Below are 20,288 nucleotides of genomic sequence, written 5' to 3' on the forward strand. Positions count from 1 at the left end.
AAAAGTATCATTACACACGAACCTTCCATGAATGTCGGTATAAAATAGCATTAAGTATTAATGGTAAACAGAAGTCATTACTTGCTGAAGATGTTGTAGTGGAGACAGTCTGTATTGTCAGTGTTTTTCTGTAACATTCTGTTACCACTTAACTATGTTCTTGTTTTTTTTCTTGTCAGATGGCAGTTTCTGTTTCAGCTAAAATAAATAAATTACGTTTACAGTTACCTTTTTTCTTACAAAACACTCTGAGATTAACATACACCCATAAGCAATGCAAAATGCCCATTACTCTACAGTCCGCCTTCAAGGCTACACGCCACAATTTGAAGTCAGACGAGGACGCCCTGTAGCACATCAGAATTCCAAAATATAGAGTGAGTGTCATTTACTCTGCAGCCATACTGCCGGCATCCCGTGCAGCAAATAAAAGACTAGAGTGCAAACCGTTCTTCATCTCGTAAAAGTCTGTTGGGGCCTGGAATCACCAGTCAGTAACTTCTAGTCCCTCTTAGAGCCTTTCTCCTTGCTGAAAGCTGAGCCACTCCTGGAAATAACCCCCGCGATGGCCTTCGCTGTCACGACTGCTGCCGCCACAGCCGCCGCCGCGCACGCTAGCACGAAGAGGAGGACATCTAGCAGCAGGTACTGGTACCACGCCAGGTCCAGCGCCGCCGACCGCATGTGGCGCGCCCCCCCGTGCCGCACTACGTATTCCACAGCGTTGACGGCCGTGTCCAGCGGCTTCTCCGGCCGGTCGTGGAACAGTCTGGAGTACTTTTTAGCGTTCTCCATGTAGCTGAAAATTTAATTCAGTGCAAATGTTCACTATGCACAATACCGTCAATGAGCAATGAGATAAAATAAAGTTGTCAATGTATTTTACACAATGTTCAACTTAAAAAAATTCTTGTACACTTTACCAAGTGTACAAGATTTCTATAGTATGTCAAAAGAGTATCTACGAAATTGCAAATGCAAGAACTATACTTTGATTTTCTATTCTCGGGTGAGCCATTTAAGTAAAAAAAGTACTAGATTTTGACTCAGAAACGAAATGTATGCAATTTTATGCTTTATAACTTTTGCACAGGATTTTAAACAAATCTTATAAGCAGTGCTGTTTTTCTGGGGTAACGCTGGGGGATGCGTGCCCCTAAACTTTTTCGACGACTAAGTAATTTTTTAACGATGCTGAGAACTTGGAAGAGTGCCAAAGATTTATTTCACGGACGTAAATTTTTATTTCACTTTTTCATGTTGGCAATTGCAATACGAACGATACCATTGCAGTTTTGGTGGGAAAAGCGATGTCATTGGCTGCTTCAAGCAGGCTCGAGTTATCAGTTAAAGACGCAATAAAAAGAGACTTCCCTTCTCATGTGAGTCACTTCAAGTCTTTCTTAGACAAGTTATATTCACTGTACCACCAGTCACCGTAAAATGTGCTGTGGTCCTCATTACTGTGAAAAGTCAACTGAACAGCAGATACCACTTTTTTTGTAGTTCGACATGTTGATGACGTCATGGCTAAAAGCAGATGGGTGTTATCCCTTGCTTGAGTTATAAGTAATTTTCGCTGCATTATATCCAATGTTGGAGTACTCTCAAACTTTTTTTGTTTTTTTAGAAAAAAGCACTGCTTAAAAGGAAACCTGGTTGTACTAATATTTAAATCTTTGAGCTTTTGAACCATCTTTCGAGCTCTTCTACAATGTCTATTGAGTACATGATCGAATATCTTTGCAAGTATCGATCTTCACCTTTTCTTCCTTCTTCTTCAAAAGTGGTAGTACAGTTTTCAGCTTTTTTACTCTCTACAGCTGAGTGTAGAAAGGGCAGTTTAAGCGCTTCTGGCATACTGTTTATTGATGTGGTACACACTCAAGCTGTTGTTCAAATGGCTCTGAGCACTATGGGACTTAACATCTGTGGTCATCAGTCCCCTAGAACTTAGAACTACTTAAACCTAACTAACCTAAGGACATCACAAACATCCATGCCCGAGGCAGGATTCGAACCTGCGACCGTAGCGGTCACGCGGTTCCAAACTGAAGCGCCTAGAACCGCACGGCCACACCGGCCAGCCAAGCTGTTGTGGTCTTCAGTTGGAAGACTGGCCTGGTGCAGCATTCCACACTATGTATCCTGTGTAAGGCTCTCCATCTTTCCATAATTGCTACAACTAAAATACATTTCGCGCTGCTTCCTCTGGTCAAGCAGTGGTTGTGCTCTACGACTTTACTCCTCACTCTTCTTTACATTACCATTTGCAGCCACCAGCACCTACCATACTTGGAACAAGCGTTATATATTCTTCTTGAAAAGCGAAAGGATTTTGTCTTTCTCGTTTATCTTGTCTTCCAAGTGGATTAGTTTTGTCATGGTATGTACTCCCAAGGCTGCCAATGATCCTATAGTAATGATGTCTACTACGGATGCCTTCTTTCCAGTAATTTCTTTCCGTGCTGTGTCAAATTTTTCACACATTATCATATCTCCCATTTCGTCTCCATCTACTTCCTCTTCCTTATCCACAATATTATCTTCGTTTATTTTATATATTCCATACTATATATTTATTCCATCTTTCACCCTATCCTTTTTTAATACTGGCCTGCAGTCTGAAATGGTAATATTGATACAGGCGCTTCGTTACGGCCAAAATCCTCTTTAATTTTCATCTAGGCAGCTTCTGCTTTTCTCCTCTAGCATTCATGGTTTCCCACTCAGCACTTCCTGTCAATCTAATTGTTTGATGTCTATATTCCCTTTTGTCTGTATAGTTTGCTCAATTTTCATTTTTTCTCCTTTCGTCATTTAATCTCTTGTGTTATCCAACGATTTCTAAATCTTTTATGATCTTCACTATTTCTTCTGTCAAAGCCACTCATTCGTTTTCTAACGCGTTATTTTTCCCAGTTTCAGCCAATTGGTGCCTAATGTTCGTTTTAAATTTCTCGACAACCGCTGGTTCTTTCAGCTTACGCAAGTACCAACTCCTTAACTTCTTATTTTTCTTGAAGTTCTTCTGTTTTAATCTGCGGTTCATAACCAATACATTATGGGCATTCCACATTTCCTCCCGGAAATGTTTTGCACTTTAACATTAATTCTGAAGTCACTGTCTTACCATTAGGTTATCTGTCTGAAACTTTTTGATGTCCATAGATTTCTTCCATAAATATTAAACCAAATTTTAGCAATGATTGAACAGTGCTCAGTGGAAAAACAGTGCCGGGTTTCCCCTTTCAATCCATCGACTCAGACCAGGTTTCCCTACTATAATTACTTCTCTTCTTTTTTCTACTATCTACATAAATTTTTATCTCATAATACAGCCTTCCAGTCTCTTTATCATACGTGGAGCTAATAGTAATATAAACTTTTACTACTGTAGTGGGTGTTGACTTGCTATCCATCTCTTCTGCGACAACATGTTCATTTGTTCCATATATCAGCTTGTCCTCATTCCTATTTTCTTATACATTATTAGACCACTCTTATATTACTCCTATTTAATATGTGTTGATAAAATTACTTCTACTAGTTATTCCAGCCTATACGTAACATTATACTTCAGTCTCTATGGCTTGAGCTGCTTTGAGCTCCCAGTTGTGAATTACTGACCTTGGTTAACATCTCATGCCAGATGCTATGCTAGTCTTTCTGCACTTCTGTGAGAATAGAAACTAACTTGGCACTCGTTAGTCATGGAGAAAAATGCGTCGAACTAAAATTTCAGTGCCACTGAGTATTTTATTTTTAACGTGGTATATCATCTTAGACATAAGCGGAGTCCTGCAGACATGTGTAATTTACCAAATGTATCAAATATATCTGGAGAAATTAATGCAAGGTAAATTTTTATTCATGCTGCACAATAACAGGTAAATGTATAAAATATTTAATGCAATAATTAAAATTCTAATCATCAAATAATATGGTAAGTAAACTTCAATCTTTCCACTCAGATAAATCCAAACAATTTAAACAGAGCTTTAATAGCCATAACAGGAATACCATACTTGAATTCCCATACAAAAATATTCATGTAAATCTTACCTTGGATTTGTGAGCATTTCGTTTACTGCCCATCCCAACGATTCTTCTGTCAAGTTTGAAAATTTGAGCATAATTGCATATCCGTTCTCCTGTCCTTTGAGTAGATTTGGTGTTTGGTCTCCAAATATAGGAAATCCAAGCAAAGGAACTCCATTATAAAGAGATTCTTGCAAACTCATCATGCCACCATGAGTCATGAAAAACTTTAAGTTTTTATGAGCTAAAACATTAACAAAAAATCACATTTTGATAAACATACAGCAACCAGTTGTTAAAGCTACAAAAGAACGAAAGAATTTAAATTATTTCATAAAGCAAAAAATAAACATTTATGCATAGTAGATGAAAAGATGGACTGAAATTTATTTTTGGGAGAATGTAAATAATACAAATCATTGTATTTAGGATAGTAAAACTTAGTGAAATCTGGAAATGTCTTCCTGTTACAGACTTAACAACCACACAATAAAAACCATAAACAATTAAGAATGTCATTAGACGTTATGAAATCTAACGAACGAAATAATGCATAATCCTTGCAAGTTCTTACGTAATACAAGAAATAGAAATAAAATTAATCACAGTGCTTTTTAGAGGAAAATATTACAGTCGAAAGCTTTTCTTTGCTTTATTAAATATTTTACTTTATAGGAGCAACAACTGTTTTATTATTTTTAAACATTTGGCTTTTACCTACCTAATAAGTTTTTTCAAAGCGTGTTTTAAAACTGATCTTCAGCAGTCTGCAGGCTTTGTAAAAGCAACACAATATTTATCTCAGTATTTTATAAATATGAAAATGCTATGCAATCGTTTTTTCTTGCTCAAGATAACAATCTCTATTAGTGAACGGAAAACTGTGTTTTATTCAGTGAAAATAAAAATTAGTGCATGAAAACAATCTTTATTATCTATTATGTGAAATGAAAGAAACGATAAATGGGAGAAAAGTAACTGGAAAGCTAAACAAGGTGTTTCATCAGATACTAATGCCGTAAAGGGATGTTTCAGTTGTGTATGTGCAGGTGTAGGTGGATTGTTAATTTATGTAATTTCCATTTCGCCCTGTCTGTATTTATGTTGATTTTCTTGTGCATAAATTTCCAAAAGATACCTTCTCCTGTGATAAGTTACTTTTATGCTAATGTGGATCAAAATCATTTATAAAATCACGATGTAAGTCATTCAAGCTTCTATTGTTTTAAAGGAATAATTAGCAAAATATTTATTAGCAGGTAGCTGACTTATTTCTCATTCTTATGGTGGTGGATTGCTCTTCGTATTACATACTTCAGACGATTATAAAAACAAATATGATGGAAAAGGTTTCGTAAGTGTTAAGCATCTATTCTGAAACTACGTATAAATTACCAACTTCATATGCTATTAAGCAGTTCAATTTTATATACTACAAGAGAACAGAAGAGGAAAGTTCTGACCTAAATTTTCATTCACTGCAGATCCAGTTTTTCTTCACCTCTTGCATTAAAAGTTATCAACTTGGAGAAATCAAACATGATGAGTAACTGTCAGTTTTGTGATTAAATCATTCGCTTAGCAGACAAATGGAATGCTGATGCTGATCCACTCAAAGCGGCAATGCAATTATTTGTAACAAATGTCCCCATTGGAAATATACGATTTTTATTTATTTGAGTGCCTCATCTACAATTGTTATATTGACGTCATACCAAAAGTATGCATACCACTGTTGTATTTCAATAACGCCTTTACAGCCTATAACAAACTGCAAAGTAATGAGATGACAACGAAGTTTATCTTTTTTCATCAATTTTTGTGTACTACAAAACAGTGCACTGAAAAATTTAATCGTGGTTTATTTTTGCAAATTGTGTTATTTGAATAGTATATAAACTGATGCATAATTATATGACGCATTTGATTCAAATATACTTAACGATTGTGAAGCCTGCCGCGAAAACAATAATGGTTGAATTCACAGAGAGAAATATGTTCCTAAATGATGATGTACTGAGCTCTTTAATGTATGGGTATAAAATTTCGGACGAATAAAGCGATGTCGAAAGAAGTATTGGTAGATAGCTATGTATCAAAGGAAGAAAGTTACGAAGTGTGAGGGGAAGTATGAAACAAAAGAGCAAGAAGTGCTGGAAAGTCTTACATGGCCACTCGATGCTGAACTAGGGGCGCAAAGACTTACCTAGTATATCGCTCTGAGGAAACCATTTACCAATCTTAACGTTGGCTGGCATGTTAGGGAAAGAGTCCACTTCAAACTTCCAGAGGACCTTCGTTTTCAGTTTGGAGAATACACTGAAGAAAATGTTCCTGTAGTCCTCCGGAAGGTCCACGCTTCTTACGTTGCTACCCAGACTGAAGTATATCACACCATCCTTTGCAGTATCCATGAACGTTTGTAGATCCTGAAATTAATACCAGCTCATAAGAAGTACAATATCGTTACAGCAGCAGTTTTAATTTTTGTTTTTCAGTTTTGTCGGTTATCAAAGAGGTAAAACAATTTTCTGTAGTTAACGTCCATTGGATAACGTAATAATGTGCTTGCTACTTAACAAATTCATACTTACTATTTTACTCGCAGTAAATGCAGATCGAGCAATTAGTAATGCTTACTTAGTGTGAATACAACCCTTGTAATAAATAAACAGAAAAAAGCAGAATTATATAACTTAATTAATCCTACTTAATCCTGTGTTAGATTATTTATTTGCGGCTAACATGTATGCTGTCGTCTCTAGATTGCTTTTTTCGACCTACGAGAAAATAGTTTTGGCCACACTATTTTTATTTTTAGAGTAGTCTGCGAAGACGAGAAAAGCGCTGTCAATGTATCATGGTGTGTAGTCGCTAGTGATTCAACTGATATTCTGTTTTACTTTTGCTACAACTTCTCTCAGAAAGAAGCGAAACAAATTATGCGGAAGTAGAGGATCCTGTAGCGAAGCAACTGTAATAGTGGCTTCTTTCTCGTAGTTATATGCTTTACCAAACAAATAACAGCGATGTATAAAGTTTGTGATTTCGTCAGAAGTACTTATTTTACGAATATATAACAATTTCAATGCAGATATAATTTTGCCCAGTTTGTATGAAATATTAATAGTATTTCTCTTCTACAACAGACTTTTGGTTGTTTTAATCATTAGTAACTTTACTGTTGGTATTTGTTCGAACGCCTGGTTAACGTGAGAGAAACTGGCACCGCTATTACTTTGCTAAATAAAAGCAAAAGAATGGATTAGAAAAGTTGGAGGCACATTTTTGTTCTGGACTTGGCTTCTCAAAATCCTGGTTGTGATCCTGCTTCAACTGACCCATTCGCTTCATTTCATTGGAAAGTATTTTGAGGTGAACTTCATCTATTCAAAAATAGGTGAGCAACACGGTTCACATGAAATTCAAAGAGATCGAAAGGATGATTCAGTAACTTTGCTGTAGACAGTAGACATGTGAGAGAAAACCAAGTTCTGTCAAGCATGTTCTGCCTATTGGGTTGAAGTCGTGAGACCTTGCTCGCCTAGCAAATGTGTGGAGCAAAACGCAAAGGCAAAATATCGACACGACATAGCATTGTCAGAAATGTTAACTAATCCTGCAAGTTGCAAACAGAGGGGAGGCATCATCAGAAGCCTGCAATGATGAGCACACTGTGCACGTACTGTAGGACTCTGTATACCACGTAAGGGTTATTATTTTTGCTATGTTACTGTAATTTTATATAATCGGCTACTTACGAAATTGATCCAATAACTACACAATGAAATTTTCACTGTAACTTCCTTGTGGCAAAGCTATGACAATCATGGCAGATAAATTTTGCAACAGGAAGTCTGGTGTGATGTCATTATGTCATAATGCAGTACAAAATTAGTTTACAAAGAGTGTTAAAGAAATAATGTAACACATTTTTTTCTGAATCCAGGTTGGTTTCATTTAGGATTCCAACACATTATACCACTCATCACTCTTCTGGCTAAAAGCCTTATTTTTCCACATAATCTCCGTTCAGTGCGATGGCCTTACACCACTTTACTGGGAGGGTCTGCATGCCCGCATGGTACGAGGTGCATTCAAGTTCGGAGGCCTCCGATTTTTTTTCTCTGGACTGGAAAGAGATAGAAACATGTGCATTGTTTTAAAATGAGGCCGCGTTCATTGTCAATACGTCCCAGAGATGGCAGCACCGTATGGCAGATGGAATTTTACCGCCAGCGGCGAGAATGAGAACTGTTTTAAATACTTAAAATGGCGACGTTTTCCTTACTTGAACAACGTGCAATCATTCGTTTTCTGAATTTGCATGGTGTGAAACCAATTGAAATTCATCGACAGTTGAAGGAGACATGTGGTGATGGTGTTATGGATGTGTCAAAAGTGCGTTCGTGGGTGCGGCAGTTTAATGAAGGCAGAACATCGTGTGACAACAAACCGAAACAACCTCGGGCTCGCACAAGCCGGTCTGACAACATGATCGAGAAAGTGGAGAGAATTGTTTTGGGGGATCGCTGAATGACTGTTGAACAGATCGCCTCCAGAGTTGGCATTTCTGTGGGTTCTGTGCACACAATCCTGCATGACAAACTGAAAATGCGAAAAGTGTCATCCAGGTGGGTGCCACGAATGCTGACGGACGACCACACGGCTGCCCGTGTGGCATGTTGCCAAGCAATGTTGACGTGCAACGACAGCACGAATTGGACTTTCTTTTCGTCGGTTGTGACAATGGATGAGACGTGGATGCCATTTTTCAATCCAGAAACAAAGCGCCAGTCAGCTCAATGGAAGCACACAGATTCACCGCCACCAAAAAAATTTTGGGTAACCGCCAGTGCTGAAAAAATGATGGTGTCCATGTTCTGGGACAGCGAGGGCATAATCCTTACCCATTGCGTTCCAAAGGGCACTACAGTAACAGGTGCATCCTACGAAAATGTTTTGAAGAACAAAGTCCTTCCTGCACTGCAACAAAAACGTCCAGGAAGGGCTGCGCGTGTGCTGTTTCACCGAGTCAACGCACCCGCACATCGAGCTAACGTTATGCAACAGTTTCTTCGTGATAACAACTTTGAAGTGATTCCTCATGCTCCCTACTCACCTGACCTGGCTCCTAGTGACTTTTGGCTTTTTCCAACAATGAAAGACACTCTCCGTGGCCGCACATTCACTAGCCGTGCTGATATTGCCTCAGCGATTTTCCAGTGGTCAAAACAGACTCCTAAAGAAGCCTTCGCCGCTGCCATGGAATCATGGCGTCAGCGTTGTGAAAAATGTGTACGTCTGCAGGGCGATTACGTCGAGAAGTAACGCCAGTTTCATCGATTTCGGGTGAGTAGTTAATTAGAAAAAAAATCGGAGGCCTTAGAACTTGAATGCACCTCGTACCACTCTAATGGTCGACGTCGAGGCCAGCGTCTCGCTGCATCAGTAACCTACCCATCATCCATGTACTGGTTCGCGCAGAATGCATCCTTCTTTGGGCCAGACATATAGGAGTCGGAAGATGCGAGATCCGGGCTTGAAGAAGAGCGGTCCAACGGCCTTTTGTGAGCTTGGAACGCACTGGCAGCTGAGACGTCCAGTTGAGCAGCAAAATGTTTGACTGGCATGCGTCGATCATCTCGAATGAGAGTGTCCGCACGTTCCAACACAGCAGGAGTCACAGCTGTGTGCGGCCGGCCGGCACGCAGGAGATGGGTCAGATTTGCGCGACCTTGTCGCGATAATAACAGGCAGCTCGCCCAACGACTCACTGTACTTTTGTTCACTGCCAGATCTCCAAGCGCCTATCACTATCTGCCATACTCTGGTTTTCCTCCAAATGAAATGCAGTGACAGCTCTCTTGTCTGGAGTCCTCAGCTCGTGGTCTAGTGGCTAGCGTTGCCACCTTAGGATCACGGGGTTCTGGGTTCGATTCCTGGCTAGTTTGGCGATTTTCTCTACCCGGGAACTGGGTGATTGTGTTGTCCTCATCATTTCATCATCATCATCATCATTCGTGACAGTGGTAAAATTGGACTGTGTAAAAATTGGGACTTAGTATGGGCGCTGATGACCGCTCTGTTGAGCGCCCCACAAACCAGACATCATCATCATCATCATCATCATCATCATCATCTCTTGCCTGGAACGCACCTCCATTATTGATGCCATTTTGAAGGCTACGTACAGAGGCACCACCTATCGGAACTTTATGAAACTGTAGGCGCTGAAGCGGGAATGTTCCTCGATGTGCCACTAGTTCAAATGGTTCAAATGGCTGTGAGCACTATGCGACTTAACTTCTGAGGTCATCAGTCGCCTAGAACTTAGAACTAATTAAACCTAACTAATATAAGGACACCACACACATCCATGCCCGAGGCAGGATTCGAACCTGCGACTGTAGTGGTCACTCGGCTCCAGACTGTAGCGCCTACAACCGCACGGCCACCCGGCCGTCTGTGCCACTAGTAATTCCACATTTCATCAAGCTAAATTGGGCGAGAAAGAAAAATGTGGTTGGTTCAAATGGTTCAAATGGCTCTGAGCACTATGAGACTCAACTACTGTAAGAAAAATGTGTTGCTTTACTTATTGAGCCCCCTCATATAAGACTGAATAACAGACATTTGTACGCGCAGCTGTGTGTATTGTTACAGGAGTCAGACTTCGTACGGAACTTACCTGCGGAAGTTTCTTAGAAGGTTTGATGTGCATCCCCGCAACTTCAACCATGTTTGGCAGCATAGGCTTCACGTGATGGAAGCTGAAGTGCGAAATGCTTAAGACGAGGGACGTGTTACGCTCCAGGTCGGCCAACGCAGGAATGGCGGGGTCTTTGAAGTGCTCTCGGGCTATTTCGTCCATAGACGGGAGGTAAAAGAAGCGGCGGCAGAATCTGTACACGGAGGCGGTGAGGACGTTGTTCGCCCGCTGGAACAGGTTCATGTTTCCGGTGTAGGGCAGCGCGGTTTCGGGCACGTAGGCCAGGGGGTAAGGGTTGCCGATCATGTCGTTGATCCAGGAGCTGCCGCCGGCTATGGGCGACGCAGCGACGACCGGCACTTTGAACTTGTGCGCGAAACCGAGGAGGCAGTCCTGAACGAACGTCTCGAATATGATGAGGTCGAACTTCCTGTCTTGCGACTGGAGTAAAGTCTGCACTGCCGCGTCCTCCATAATCTTGCGACATTGGCCCACGCTCATGTAGAAAAGAAACATCAGCTGCAGTATGGTCGGAATCTTCTCAAAGACGAGAAAGTTGATTCCTGTGAAGAAGAAAAATATAAATAAGTGGTGTAAATGTTATGGCGTGGCAGTTAATGTCAAAAATGGAAACACCACTGAGCGACTGAATTAGTCCCCTCGATAGTAGCTGACCGTGATCGAAATCTTTTGTCTTTAACACTCTTTGTAGAATAGTGTTACAGCAGTCATAAAAATAACTAAAAAGAATTAAGAACATTCACTGAAACTGAGTAAACATCTTACAAGGGAAGTACCTCAGCTACAATGCCCGAAACCGAAGGGAAATTATTGTTAACTACGAATATGTGTCTGATCAATCGCCCGCGGAGGTCTTTTATCTGTAAAAGTCTGCCTTTGTGTACAATCGATGTTTGAATTTTAACAGATGTAGGAGACTACAGAAGCACAATTCATTGATAAAACACTGTACCAACCAGTTATGACCAAAATATTCGTAATGGGCCTAAACGAGGTGTTACCTGGGAAAAAGCCACAGATTTGCTTGAAACAACATACACTGTTTGATCAAATGTATCCGGACACACCTGTGCAGTGGGAACTGACCAACAGATGTCACAAGAGGTGGCTCTGCCAGTACAGAAGGTAGAAGGAGAGGGGGAGGGGGATGGGTATTGTGTCGTCAGTAGGAAAGGAGTACCGGCTGAATGGGTCGGTGAGCTCCATAACAGATCCTTTCAACCCTACTAAAACTGCCCAAGCCGACTGTTCACGATGTGCTTTTCAAGTGGAAACGCAAGGGAATATCCACAGCTAGACAAAGACCAGCCATAACTCATGTACTGACCGACACGGATTGTCGAGTATTGTGGGGAGCGATTGTAAGAACTAGCGTGTAACTGGCGGAAGGAACCACTAGTGAGTTCCGAAATGCTATCCGCCGACACAGTGACTACCTGCCATCATGTGTGGTGCCGACTGTGAAGTACAGAGGAGATGGTGTTACGGCATGGGAATGTTTTTCATGGTGAGGGAGTGGTCTTCTTATTCCACTTGAGGAAACACTAAATGCGCAACAATATGAATACAATTTACAGGACTGTGTACTGCACGCAATGCATAAGAAACCTGGCCCATAATCTTTCCCCATATACAGAATGTAGATGGCGATATTCGCATCTACAAGGGGCGTTTAACAAGCAATCCAACACATTTTTCTCTGCCAATTTCGATACAAAAAATACGAAATTCATTGTCCGACAGAGTGGAATATTCCCATTTTAGCTCCTGTAGTTTCATGAAGTTCCGATGGGTGGCAGCGCTATACGTAGCCTTCAATATGGCGCCTGTAAAGGAGGTGTGTTCCGAGCAGACAGCTCTCATTGAGTTGCTTTTGGGGGGAACCCAGAGAATTGCAGATTTTCATAGTGCTTTGCAGAATGCCCACGGAGACCTGACAGTGAACAAAAGCACGGCGAGCCGTCGGGCGATGCGCCTATCATCAATGCAACAAGGCCGCGCAAAGCTGTCCATTATCCCGCGTGGCGGCCAGCTGGAGACAACTATGACTCCTGGCAGTGTTGGAACGTGCGGACACTCACAGTCGAGTCTCCGTATGTCCATCTTTCGAGACATTGTTGTGGGACTCGGCTGTTCGATACAGGATGTCAAATTAAACACCTTTCAGGCGTCTAGTTTCCAAACTTTATTTGGCTACCAGTTTCGGCGATGATGGTTGAAGTGATCGCTAGAGCAAGCAGCAGTGTACTGATACCAGTGTTGCTGGCCCCACTTTTGATCAGAACCGAGGTGGAATCTTCCCACACGTCGGTGAGGGGCCTGAAGATGTAGTAAATCGCCGAAACTGATAGAAAAATAAAGTAAGTTCCGAAACTAGACGGCTGAAAGGTGTTTAATTTGGCATCAATTTTCATTCAAATCAAACAAACAACTCGCTGTTCGACTGGATGTCCCCGTTGGTAGTGCTGACAGACTGGTCCACCAGTTGGGGTACTCAGGAGGTATGTGCCCGCTGGGTTCTTCACCACCCAACGGAACACTGTAAAGAGCAATCAAGGACCAACTGTGCGGAGTCGCTTTCGCATTATGAGGCTCATTATAATAATTTTTTGTCGAACATCGTCACAGGCGATGACACATGTCTTCATCACTTTGAACCAGAAACAAAATGACAATCCATGGGGATGGGAGGGGGGGGGGTAAGAAAAAGTTCAAAGCCACACTAACCGTCAAAGTCATGGCGAAACTTATGGGGTTATTCTGTTTGATGTCCTTCTTCATGCTCCAACGATCAACTCTGAAGTGTGCTGTGGAAGGAAACTGAAGAACCTATTTCATAGCGTTCGTCCCCACAAACATGCATACGAACTTCTCTTTCTCCATGAAATGAAATGAATCGAGCGTTTGGCGTCATTGGCCGGGAGGCCCCTGACGGGGCAGGTCCGGCCGCCTTGGTGCAGGTCTTATTACATCCGACGCCACATTGGGCGACCTGCGCGCTGGATGGAGATCAAATGATGATGAAGACAACACAACACCCAGTCCCTGCGGGGGGAAAATCCCCGACCCAGCCGGGAATCGAACCCGGGCCCCTTAGGACGCTGACCATTCAGCTGTCAGGGCGGACTCTTTCTCCATGATAACCCACAGCCTCACACGAGTCTGCACACCCGAGACAAGCTCAGAAATTTTCATTGGGCCGTTCTTCTACATCCACCCTGCAGTCTGGATCTCGCACCTTCCAACTTCCATCTGTTTGGCACAATGAAGAATGGAGTCCACAGGAGGCAGTATGTCAGTGATGGAAGGTTGCTGATACTGCAAGATATTGGCACCAAGTGGTACCATTCGGCCATACAGGGCATACAGGCCCTCCCCAAGGTCGTCGCATTGAATGGAGATTACTTTGAAAGAAAGGGGTCTTGTAGCCGTAAGAGGGAGGAATAATGTGGTGTACTGGAATCCTGATAAAAACAACCTGCTTTCAGAAAAAATGTATTGCATTACTTACGGAACACCCCTCCTATTTTGTGAACTTATACTGAAATGTGCAACATTTACATATCCACCAGTGTAAGTATTTCGAGAGAGAGTGCATTTCAAGCAGAGAATAATGCAGTGGCTGCTACGAGAGACAATCCATTTCAGTAGGTCTGTGAGACAGAACGTGATCCATATGTACTTCTATGATCCATTTGGGGGTCTGCCATTTTGAGGAGCTCCCAGTTCTCGTGCTGCTCCTCGAAGGGCGCCAGGACGGTGAGGTGGTGGCCCCTCCTGCCCAGCTCCACCAGCATCTCCCGGAACACGATCCAGTGGCTCCTGCTCTCTGCGGCAAAGATGGCCAGTATGTTGGCGCCGTCCGACGGCGGCACACACCAGCACGTCACTGTCGCTAACACCAGTAGGGCCACAGCCTGCAAAAGAGGGCAGAGTGTGGTGCGCGCAGGTTAACTTGGCTCGTGGCCGTCCAGACGGCACGGTAAGGGAGGGGACAGCGGCAGTGGTGGGGGTTGCATGGCGGGCGGTCACCGCATGGTAGAGGAGGTGCAATTCCACAGCCCGAATTTACTCACCGACAGAACTTGTAACCTACAGCTAAGGGGTCTGCAAACAATCATATTAACACGTTATGCCAGTGCAACCAGTAATTCGAGCAAGTCAAGTGTATGAGGGTTGCCCAGAAAGTAATGCACCACATTTTTTTCTTCAACAATTCTTTGTTAAAGATAATGAGAATTACACACACCAAAGAATGGTGTTTTATCTACACACCCTATTTTCCACGTTATCTCCATTCCTTTCTATGGCTGTCTTCCAGAGCGAAACAAAGGCGTTTATGCCCTGTCAGAACCAGTCCATCCTCTGGTAGCGGAGCCAGTGCTTCACTGTATGAATCACTTCCTCATCGTCCTCAAAATGTCTCCCACGAATGTCATTCTTTAATGGCCCAAACAAATGGCAGTTCGGGGGGCTAGGTAACGTGTGTCAAGTGTGACAGCCGCGGATGGTCTCCTCGACCGTTGCAAAAAATGGTTAAAATAGCTCTGAGCACTATGGGACTCAACTGCTGTGGTCATCAGTCCCCTAGAACTTAGAACTACTTAAACCTAACTAACCTAAGGACATCACACACATCCATACCAGAGGCAGGATTCGAACCTGCGACCGTAGCGGTCGCGCGGTTCCAGACTGAAGCGCCTAGAACCGCTCGGCCACTCCGGCCGGCGACCGTTGCAAATCGTGGAGCTCCGCCGAACCTCCTTCTGATGACCTCACCCTCCGTGTCCAGCGACTAACTGTACTCCTGTCGACAGCAGACGCTCCATAGACTTTGCACATGCGTTTGTGAATATTCCCTACAGTTTCTGTCTCTGCAGTGAGAAATTCAATGACGGTACGTTGCTTGTAACGTACATCACCTGCAAACGCTATTTTGAACCTCTCCCGTGTGGTGTCACCGCCAGACACCACACTTGCTATGTGGTAGCCTTTAAATCGGCCGCGGTCCATTAGTATACGTCGGACCCGCGTGTCACCACTGTCAGTGATAGCAGACCGAGCGCCACCACACGGCAGGTCTAGAGAGACGTACTGGCACTCGCCCCAGTTGTACAGCCGACTTTCATAGCAATGGTTCACTGACAAATACGCTCTCATTTGCCGAGACGATAGTTAGCATAGCCTTCAGCTACAATTGCTACGACCTAGCAAGGCGCCGTATTCAATTGATAATTAATATTATGAAGCATGAACCATAACGAGAGATGTTCTACAATTGTGGATTAAAGTTAAGTATTACATCATCTACGTACTTTATTTGCAATTCTCAAGATATTGTCCTGTTCCAGACCTCACGCCAGTCAGCGTGTAATTAAACGCGTGCATTTCGGCCTCCTCTAGAAAAACAGTGTTGGCTTTTCTGCCAATACTACATCCCGCAGCTACGCTATCTCTCGGAAGTGACGCAAACTTGGTGCGATCACTCTGGAGACTTAATACGTACGTAACGTTTCGCATTCGTAGCATTGTTTTCGGCTGAGAAAAAAATGCGGTGCATTACTTTCTGGGCAACTCTCGTACATTATTAAAAACACAATGGGTTACAGGATTACCCTGAACTTGCAACGGAATGTGCGATTTATTTCTTCCTGACATCTAAACCTTTTTCCTTTCTCTTACTGACGTATTAAAATTAGCTTCTTTTGCCAAAGCAGAGCAGAATTCTTTCAATTTCACCTCACTATTAAGCTAATGCTGTTGCAATACTGGAGGACAAGTCAGGTCAATAACTTATGGTAAGAATATGTTCAGTATAAAAATAAACACATAATTTGTTGCTTTGTTAAAAACCTATATTAAATCTCGTTTGTCGGCAGTTGATGGTGATATGTGGTACTTCCGGGAATTAAGGAAAACGTAGAAGGGAGCACCCACCAATCTAACTTTCTTTTCACACAACCTGTTTATTTAAAAATACACTCCTGGAAATGGAAAAAAGAACACATTGACACCGGTGTGTCAGACCCACCATACTTGCTCCGGACACTGCGAGAGGGCTGTACAAGCAATGATCACACGCACGGCACAGCGGACACACCAGGAACCGCGGTGTTGGCCGTCGAATGGCGCTAGCTGCGCAGCATTTGTGCACCGCCGCCGTCAGTGTCAGCCAGTTTGCCGTGGCATACGGAGCTCCATCGCAGTCTTTTTTAATACTGGTAGCATGCCGCGACAGCGTGGACGTGAACCGTATGTGCAGTTGACGGACTTTGAGCGAGGGCGTATAGTGGGCATGCGGGAGGCCGGGTGGACGTACCGCCGAATTGCTCAACACGTGGGGCGTGAGGTCTCCACAGTACATCGATGTTGTCGCCAGTGGTCGGCGGAAGGTGCAAGTGCCCGTCGACCTGGGACCGGACCGCAGCGACGCACGGATGCACGCCAAGACCGCAGGATCCTACGCAGTGCCGTAGGGGACCGCACCGCCACTTCCCAGCAAATTAGGAACACTGTTGCTCCTGGGGTATCGGCGAGGACCATTCGCAACCGTCTCCATGAAGCTGGGTTACGGTCCCGCACACCGTTAGGCCGTCTTCCGCTCACGCCCCAACATCGTGCAGCCTGCATCCAGTGGTGTCGCGACAGGCGTGAATGGAGGGACAAATGGAGACGTGTCGTCTTCAGCGATGAGAGTCGCTTCTGCCTTGGTGCCAATGATGGTCGTATGCGTGTTTGGCGCCGTGCAGGTGAGCGCCACAATCAGGACTGCATACGACCGAGGCACACAGGGCCAACACCCGGCATCATGGTGTGGGGAGCGATCTCCTACACTGGCCGTACACCACTGGTGATCGTCGAGGGGACACTGAATAGTGCACGGTACACCCAAACCGTCATCGAACCCATCGTTCTACCAATCCTAGACCGGCAAGGGAACTTGCTGTTCCAACAGGACAATGCACGTCCGCATGTATCCCGTGCCACCCAACGTGCTCTAGAAGGTGTAAGTCAACTACTCTGGCCAGCAAGATCTCCGGATCTGTCCCCCATTGAGCATGTTTGGGACTGGATGAAGCGTCGTCTCACGCGGTCTGCACGTCCAGCACGAACGCTGGTCCAACTGAGGCGCCAGGTGGAAATGGCATGGCAAGCCGTTCCACAGGACTACATCCAGCATCTCTACGATCGTCTCCATGGGAGAATAGCAGCCTGCATTGCTGCGAAAGGTGGATATACACTGTACTAGTGCCGACATTGTGCATGCTCTGTTGCCTGTGTCTATGTGCCTGTGGTTCTGTCAGTGTGATCATGTGATGTATCTGACCCCAGGAATGTGTCAATAAAGTTTCCCCTTCCTGGGACAATGAATTCAGGGTGTTCTTATTTCAATTTCCAGGAGTGTATATAAACTGTGTTTTACAAATAATCGAAGCATTTAACCATAAAATTTTCTCTATCAAAATGAACAAATTTGCAAAATTCCTTTGACCTTAAACCCTAAGTTGAATAAGCTTTTAATCTTTGCAAAAGAAATCTGAAGTGGTGTATTGCAAAACAGCAAACAATATAACAATGATTACAAGACGTCAGGACCTGCAGCCCGCCCGTTATCGGGTGAAACAGCGGTGTTTGCTACCGCGGTGGATACAGTCTGTCTCATTAAATGCACTTCTGCAGCACATAAAAACTATATAAGCACCATTGATGAAAGGGCGATTCAATTACTCAAAACAGATTACTTAATTTTTAATTTGAAAGCTGTATGTCGAAAGGTTCGGGGTTAAGATGCACACCTGTGCCTAAAGGTTAAACAGATTAGCAAACAATATGACAATGATAAGGCTTACTTCATAGCAACCAATCTCTTAGTTTCAATCGGCAACCAAGGTGCGACTAAATCCCAACCATTCCCTTCTGACAATTTTATTTTGACTACAGCTCTGGTGACAGTTGGCTATTAATATTTTCAAAGTTAAACTGACTGACAGTTATCAAGACCGCTCTGAAGGAACGTCTTAAAACATTACTCGTGAACACTTATTACAAGAGAACTCACTCGACAGAAGCACAAGATCCAGCTAAAATACACCAATAATGACCCGGTCTTTCAAACACGAAAACGGACAGATGAGTACAACAGGTTGTTCAGATTATGACTAATGACTGAGAAATGCAAGTAAAATCAAAGAATTGAACCGGTTAACAGCTAAATCGAACCACAAGGCCCCTCTTATTAAACGGCAACCTGTGCCTTAGTACAATAGTTGTGGCTGTATTTACGACCAAGAGCTGATTAATTGAAACATTAATGAACGGGTAGAAACCAGAAAAGAAAGGCAATATAATAGCGGGACAAATTTTCAAACAACAACTAATGTCTTAGCACAATACTACGACCTGTATTTATGACCAAAGAGCCGGCCGAGTAAAGCTCTGAGGTTGGGTACAAACCAGAAAATAATAAGGGCGGCCGGTGGACAATGCAACAAATCACCACGAGGGTTACGGAATGTTACTCCCCAGCAAGCAGTTCCATGGATCCACGGTACGTCGCAGCGGTTACTGAGTGTTGCCAAAGAGAACCAGGTAGAAGAGGGCAGCCAGGCCACGGGCGATCATCCAGCACGAATGTTGCCAACCAACCGACGGAATGTTGCCTGCTGCTTGTAGCCGACGCTGACCCCGGTGAAGTGCTCCGGTATCTTCACTCTTCGCAGGCCCTCCTTGCGCAGCTCGTGGCTTCGGCCGCTCGGACCACGTGACCATCTCTTGTCGCGACGCTACCACCAATCCCCAAACTTTGTACCCCCCTCTCGGGCCAGCGAACCTCGTATATATATCAGGAAGCAAAGAGCTTCTAAGGACAGAACCCACAGATACGAACTTTTCCTCATAGATATTGGCAATGGGGCCGCAAGAGGGATAGTCGACACTACACCTGAGCCAGTGACGCCAGACAGAAGAGCCTACTAATTCAATGGCGCCACGGCTCAGATGGCCCTTAAAATAATGATATTATTTCATTGAAATATCTGTAGTTACTGGAGTAGCGTGATAGGTAAGAAAGATTCTCACGTTAACTGTAACACAAAAGCCGGCCGGAGTGGACGAGCGGTTCTAGGTGCTACAGTCTAGAACCGCGCGACCGCTACGGTCGCAGGTTCGAATCCTGCCTCGGGCATGGATGTGTGTGATGTCCTTAGGTTAGTTAGGTTTAAGTAGTTCTACGTTCTAGGGGACTGATGACCTCAGCAGTTAAGTCCCATAGTGCTCAGAGCCATTTGAACCATTTTTGTATCACAAAATACTGTCCGCTTTGCATAGTATCACTTCCTAAAAACTCGTTTCGTTATCTTGAATTGTTTGAGAGATATCATGGATGTGCCACGCAGGATTAGCCGAGCGGTCTCAGGTGCTGCAGTCATGGACTGTGTGGCTGGTCCCGGTGGAGCTTCGAGTCCTCCCTCGGGCATGTTTGTCCTTCGGATAATTTAGATTAAATAGTGTGTAA

At 43.6% G+C, this 20,288-nt stretch overlaps 1 protein-coding gene across 1 annotated transcript in view; it reads right to left on the reverse strand.

Annotated features, from left to right (window-relative positions):
- Window positions 1-501: 501 nt before the first annotated feature.
- Window positions 502-20,288, reverse strand: part of LOC126418809 (UDP-glucosyltransferase 2-like) — a 30,075-nt gene continuing 10,288 nt past the window's right edge. The window contains exons 2-6 of the mRNA XM_050085746.1: window positions 14,457-14,691; window positions 10,733-11,316; window positions 6,248-6,470; window positions 4,066-4,285; window positions 502-799 (exon numbers count right to left, since the gene is read on the reverse strand). Coding sequence (XP_049941703.1) covers window positions 502-799; window positions 4,066-4,285; window positions 6,248-6,470; window positions 10,733-11,316; window positions 14,457-14,691 — 1,560 coding nt within the window. The remainder of the gene's footprint in view (window positions 800-4,065; window positions 4,286-6,247; window positions 6,471-10,732; window positions 11,317-14,456; window positions 14,692-20,288) is intronic.

The sequence above is a fragment of the Schistocerca serialis genome, chromosome 9 (genome assembly GCF_023864345.2).
Source record: "Schistocerca serialis cubense isolate TAMUIC-IGC-003099 chromosome 9, iqSchSeri2.2, whole genome shotgun sequence".
NCBI classification, from domain to species: Eukaryota; Metazoa; Arthropoda; class Insecta; order Orthoptera; family Acrididae; genus Schistocerca; species Schistocerca serialis.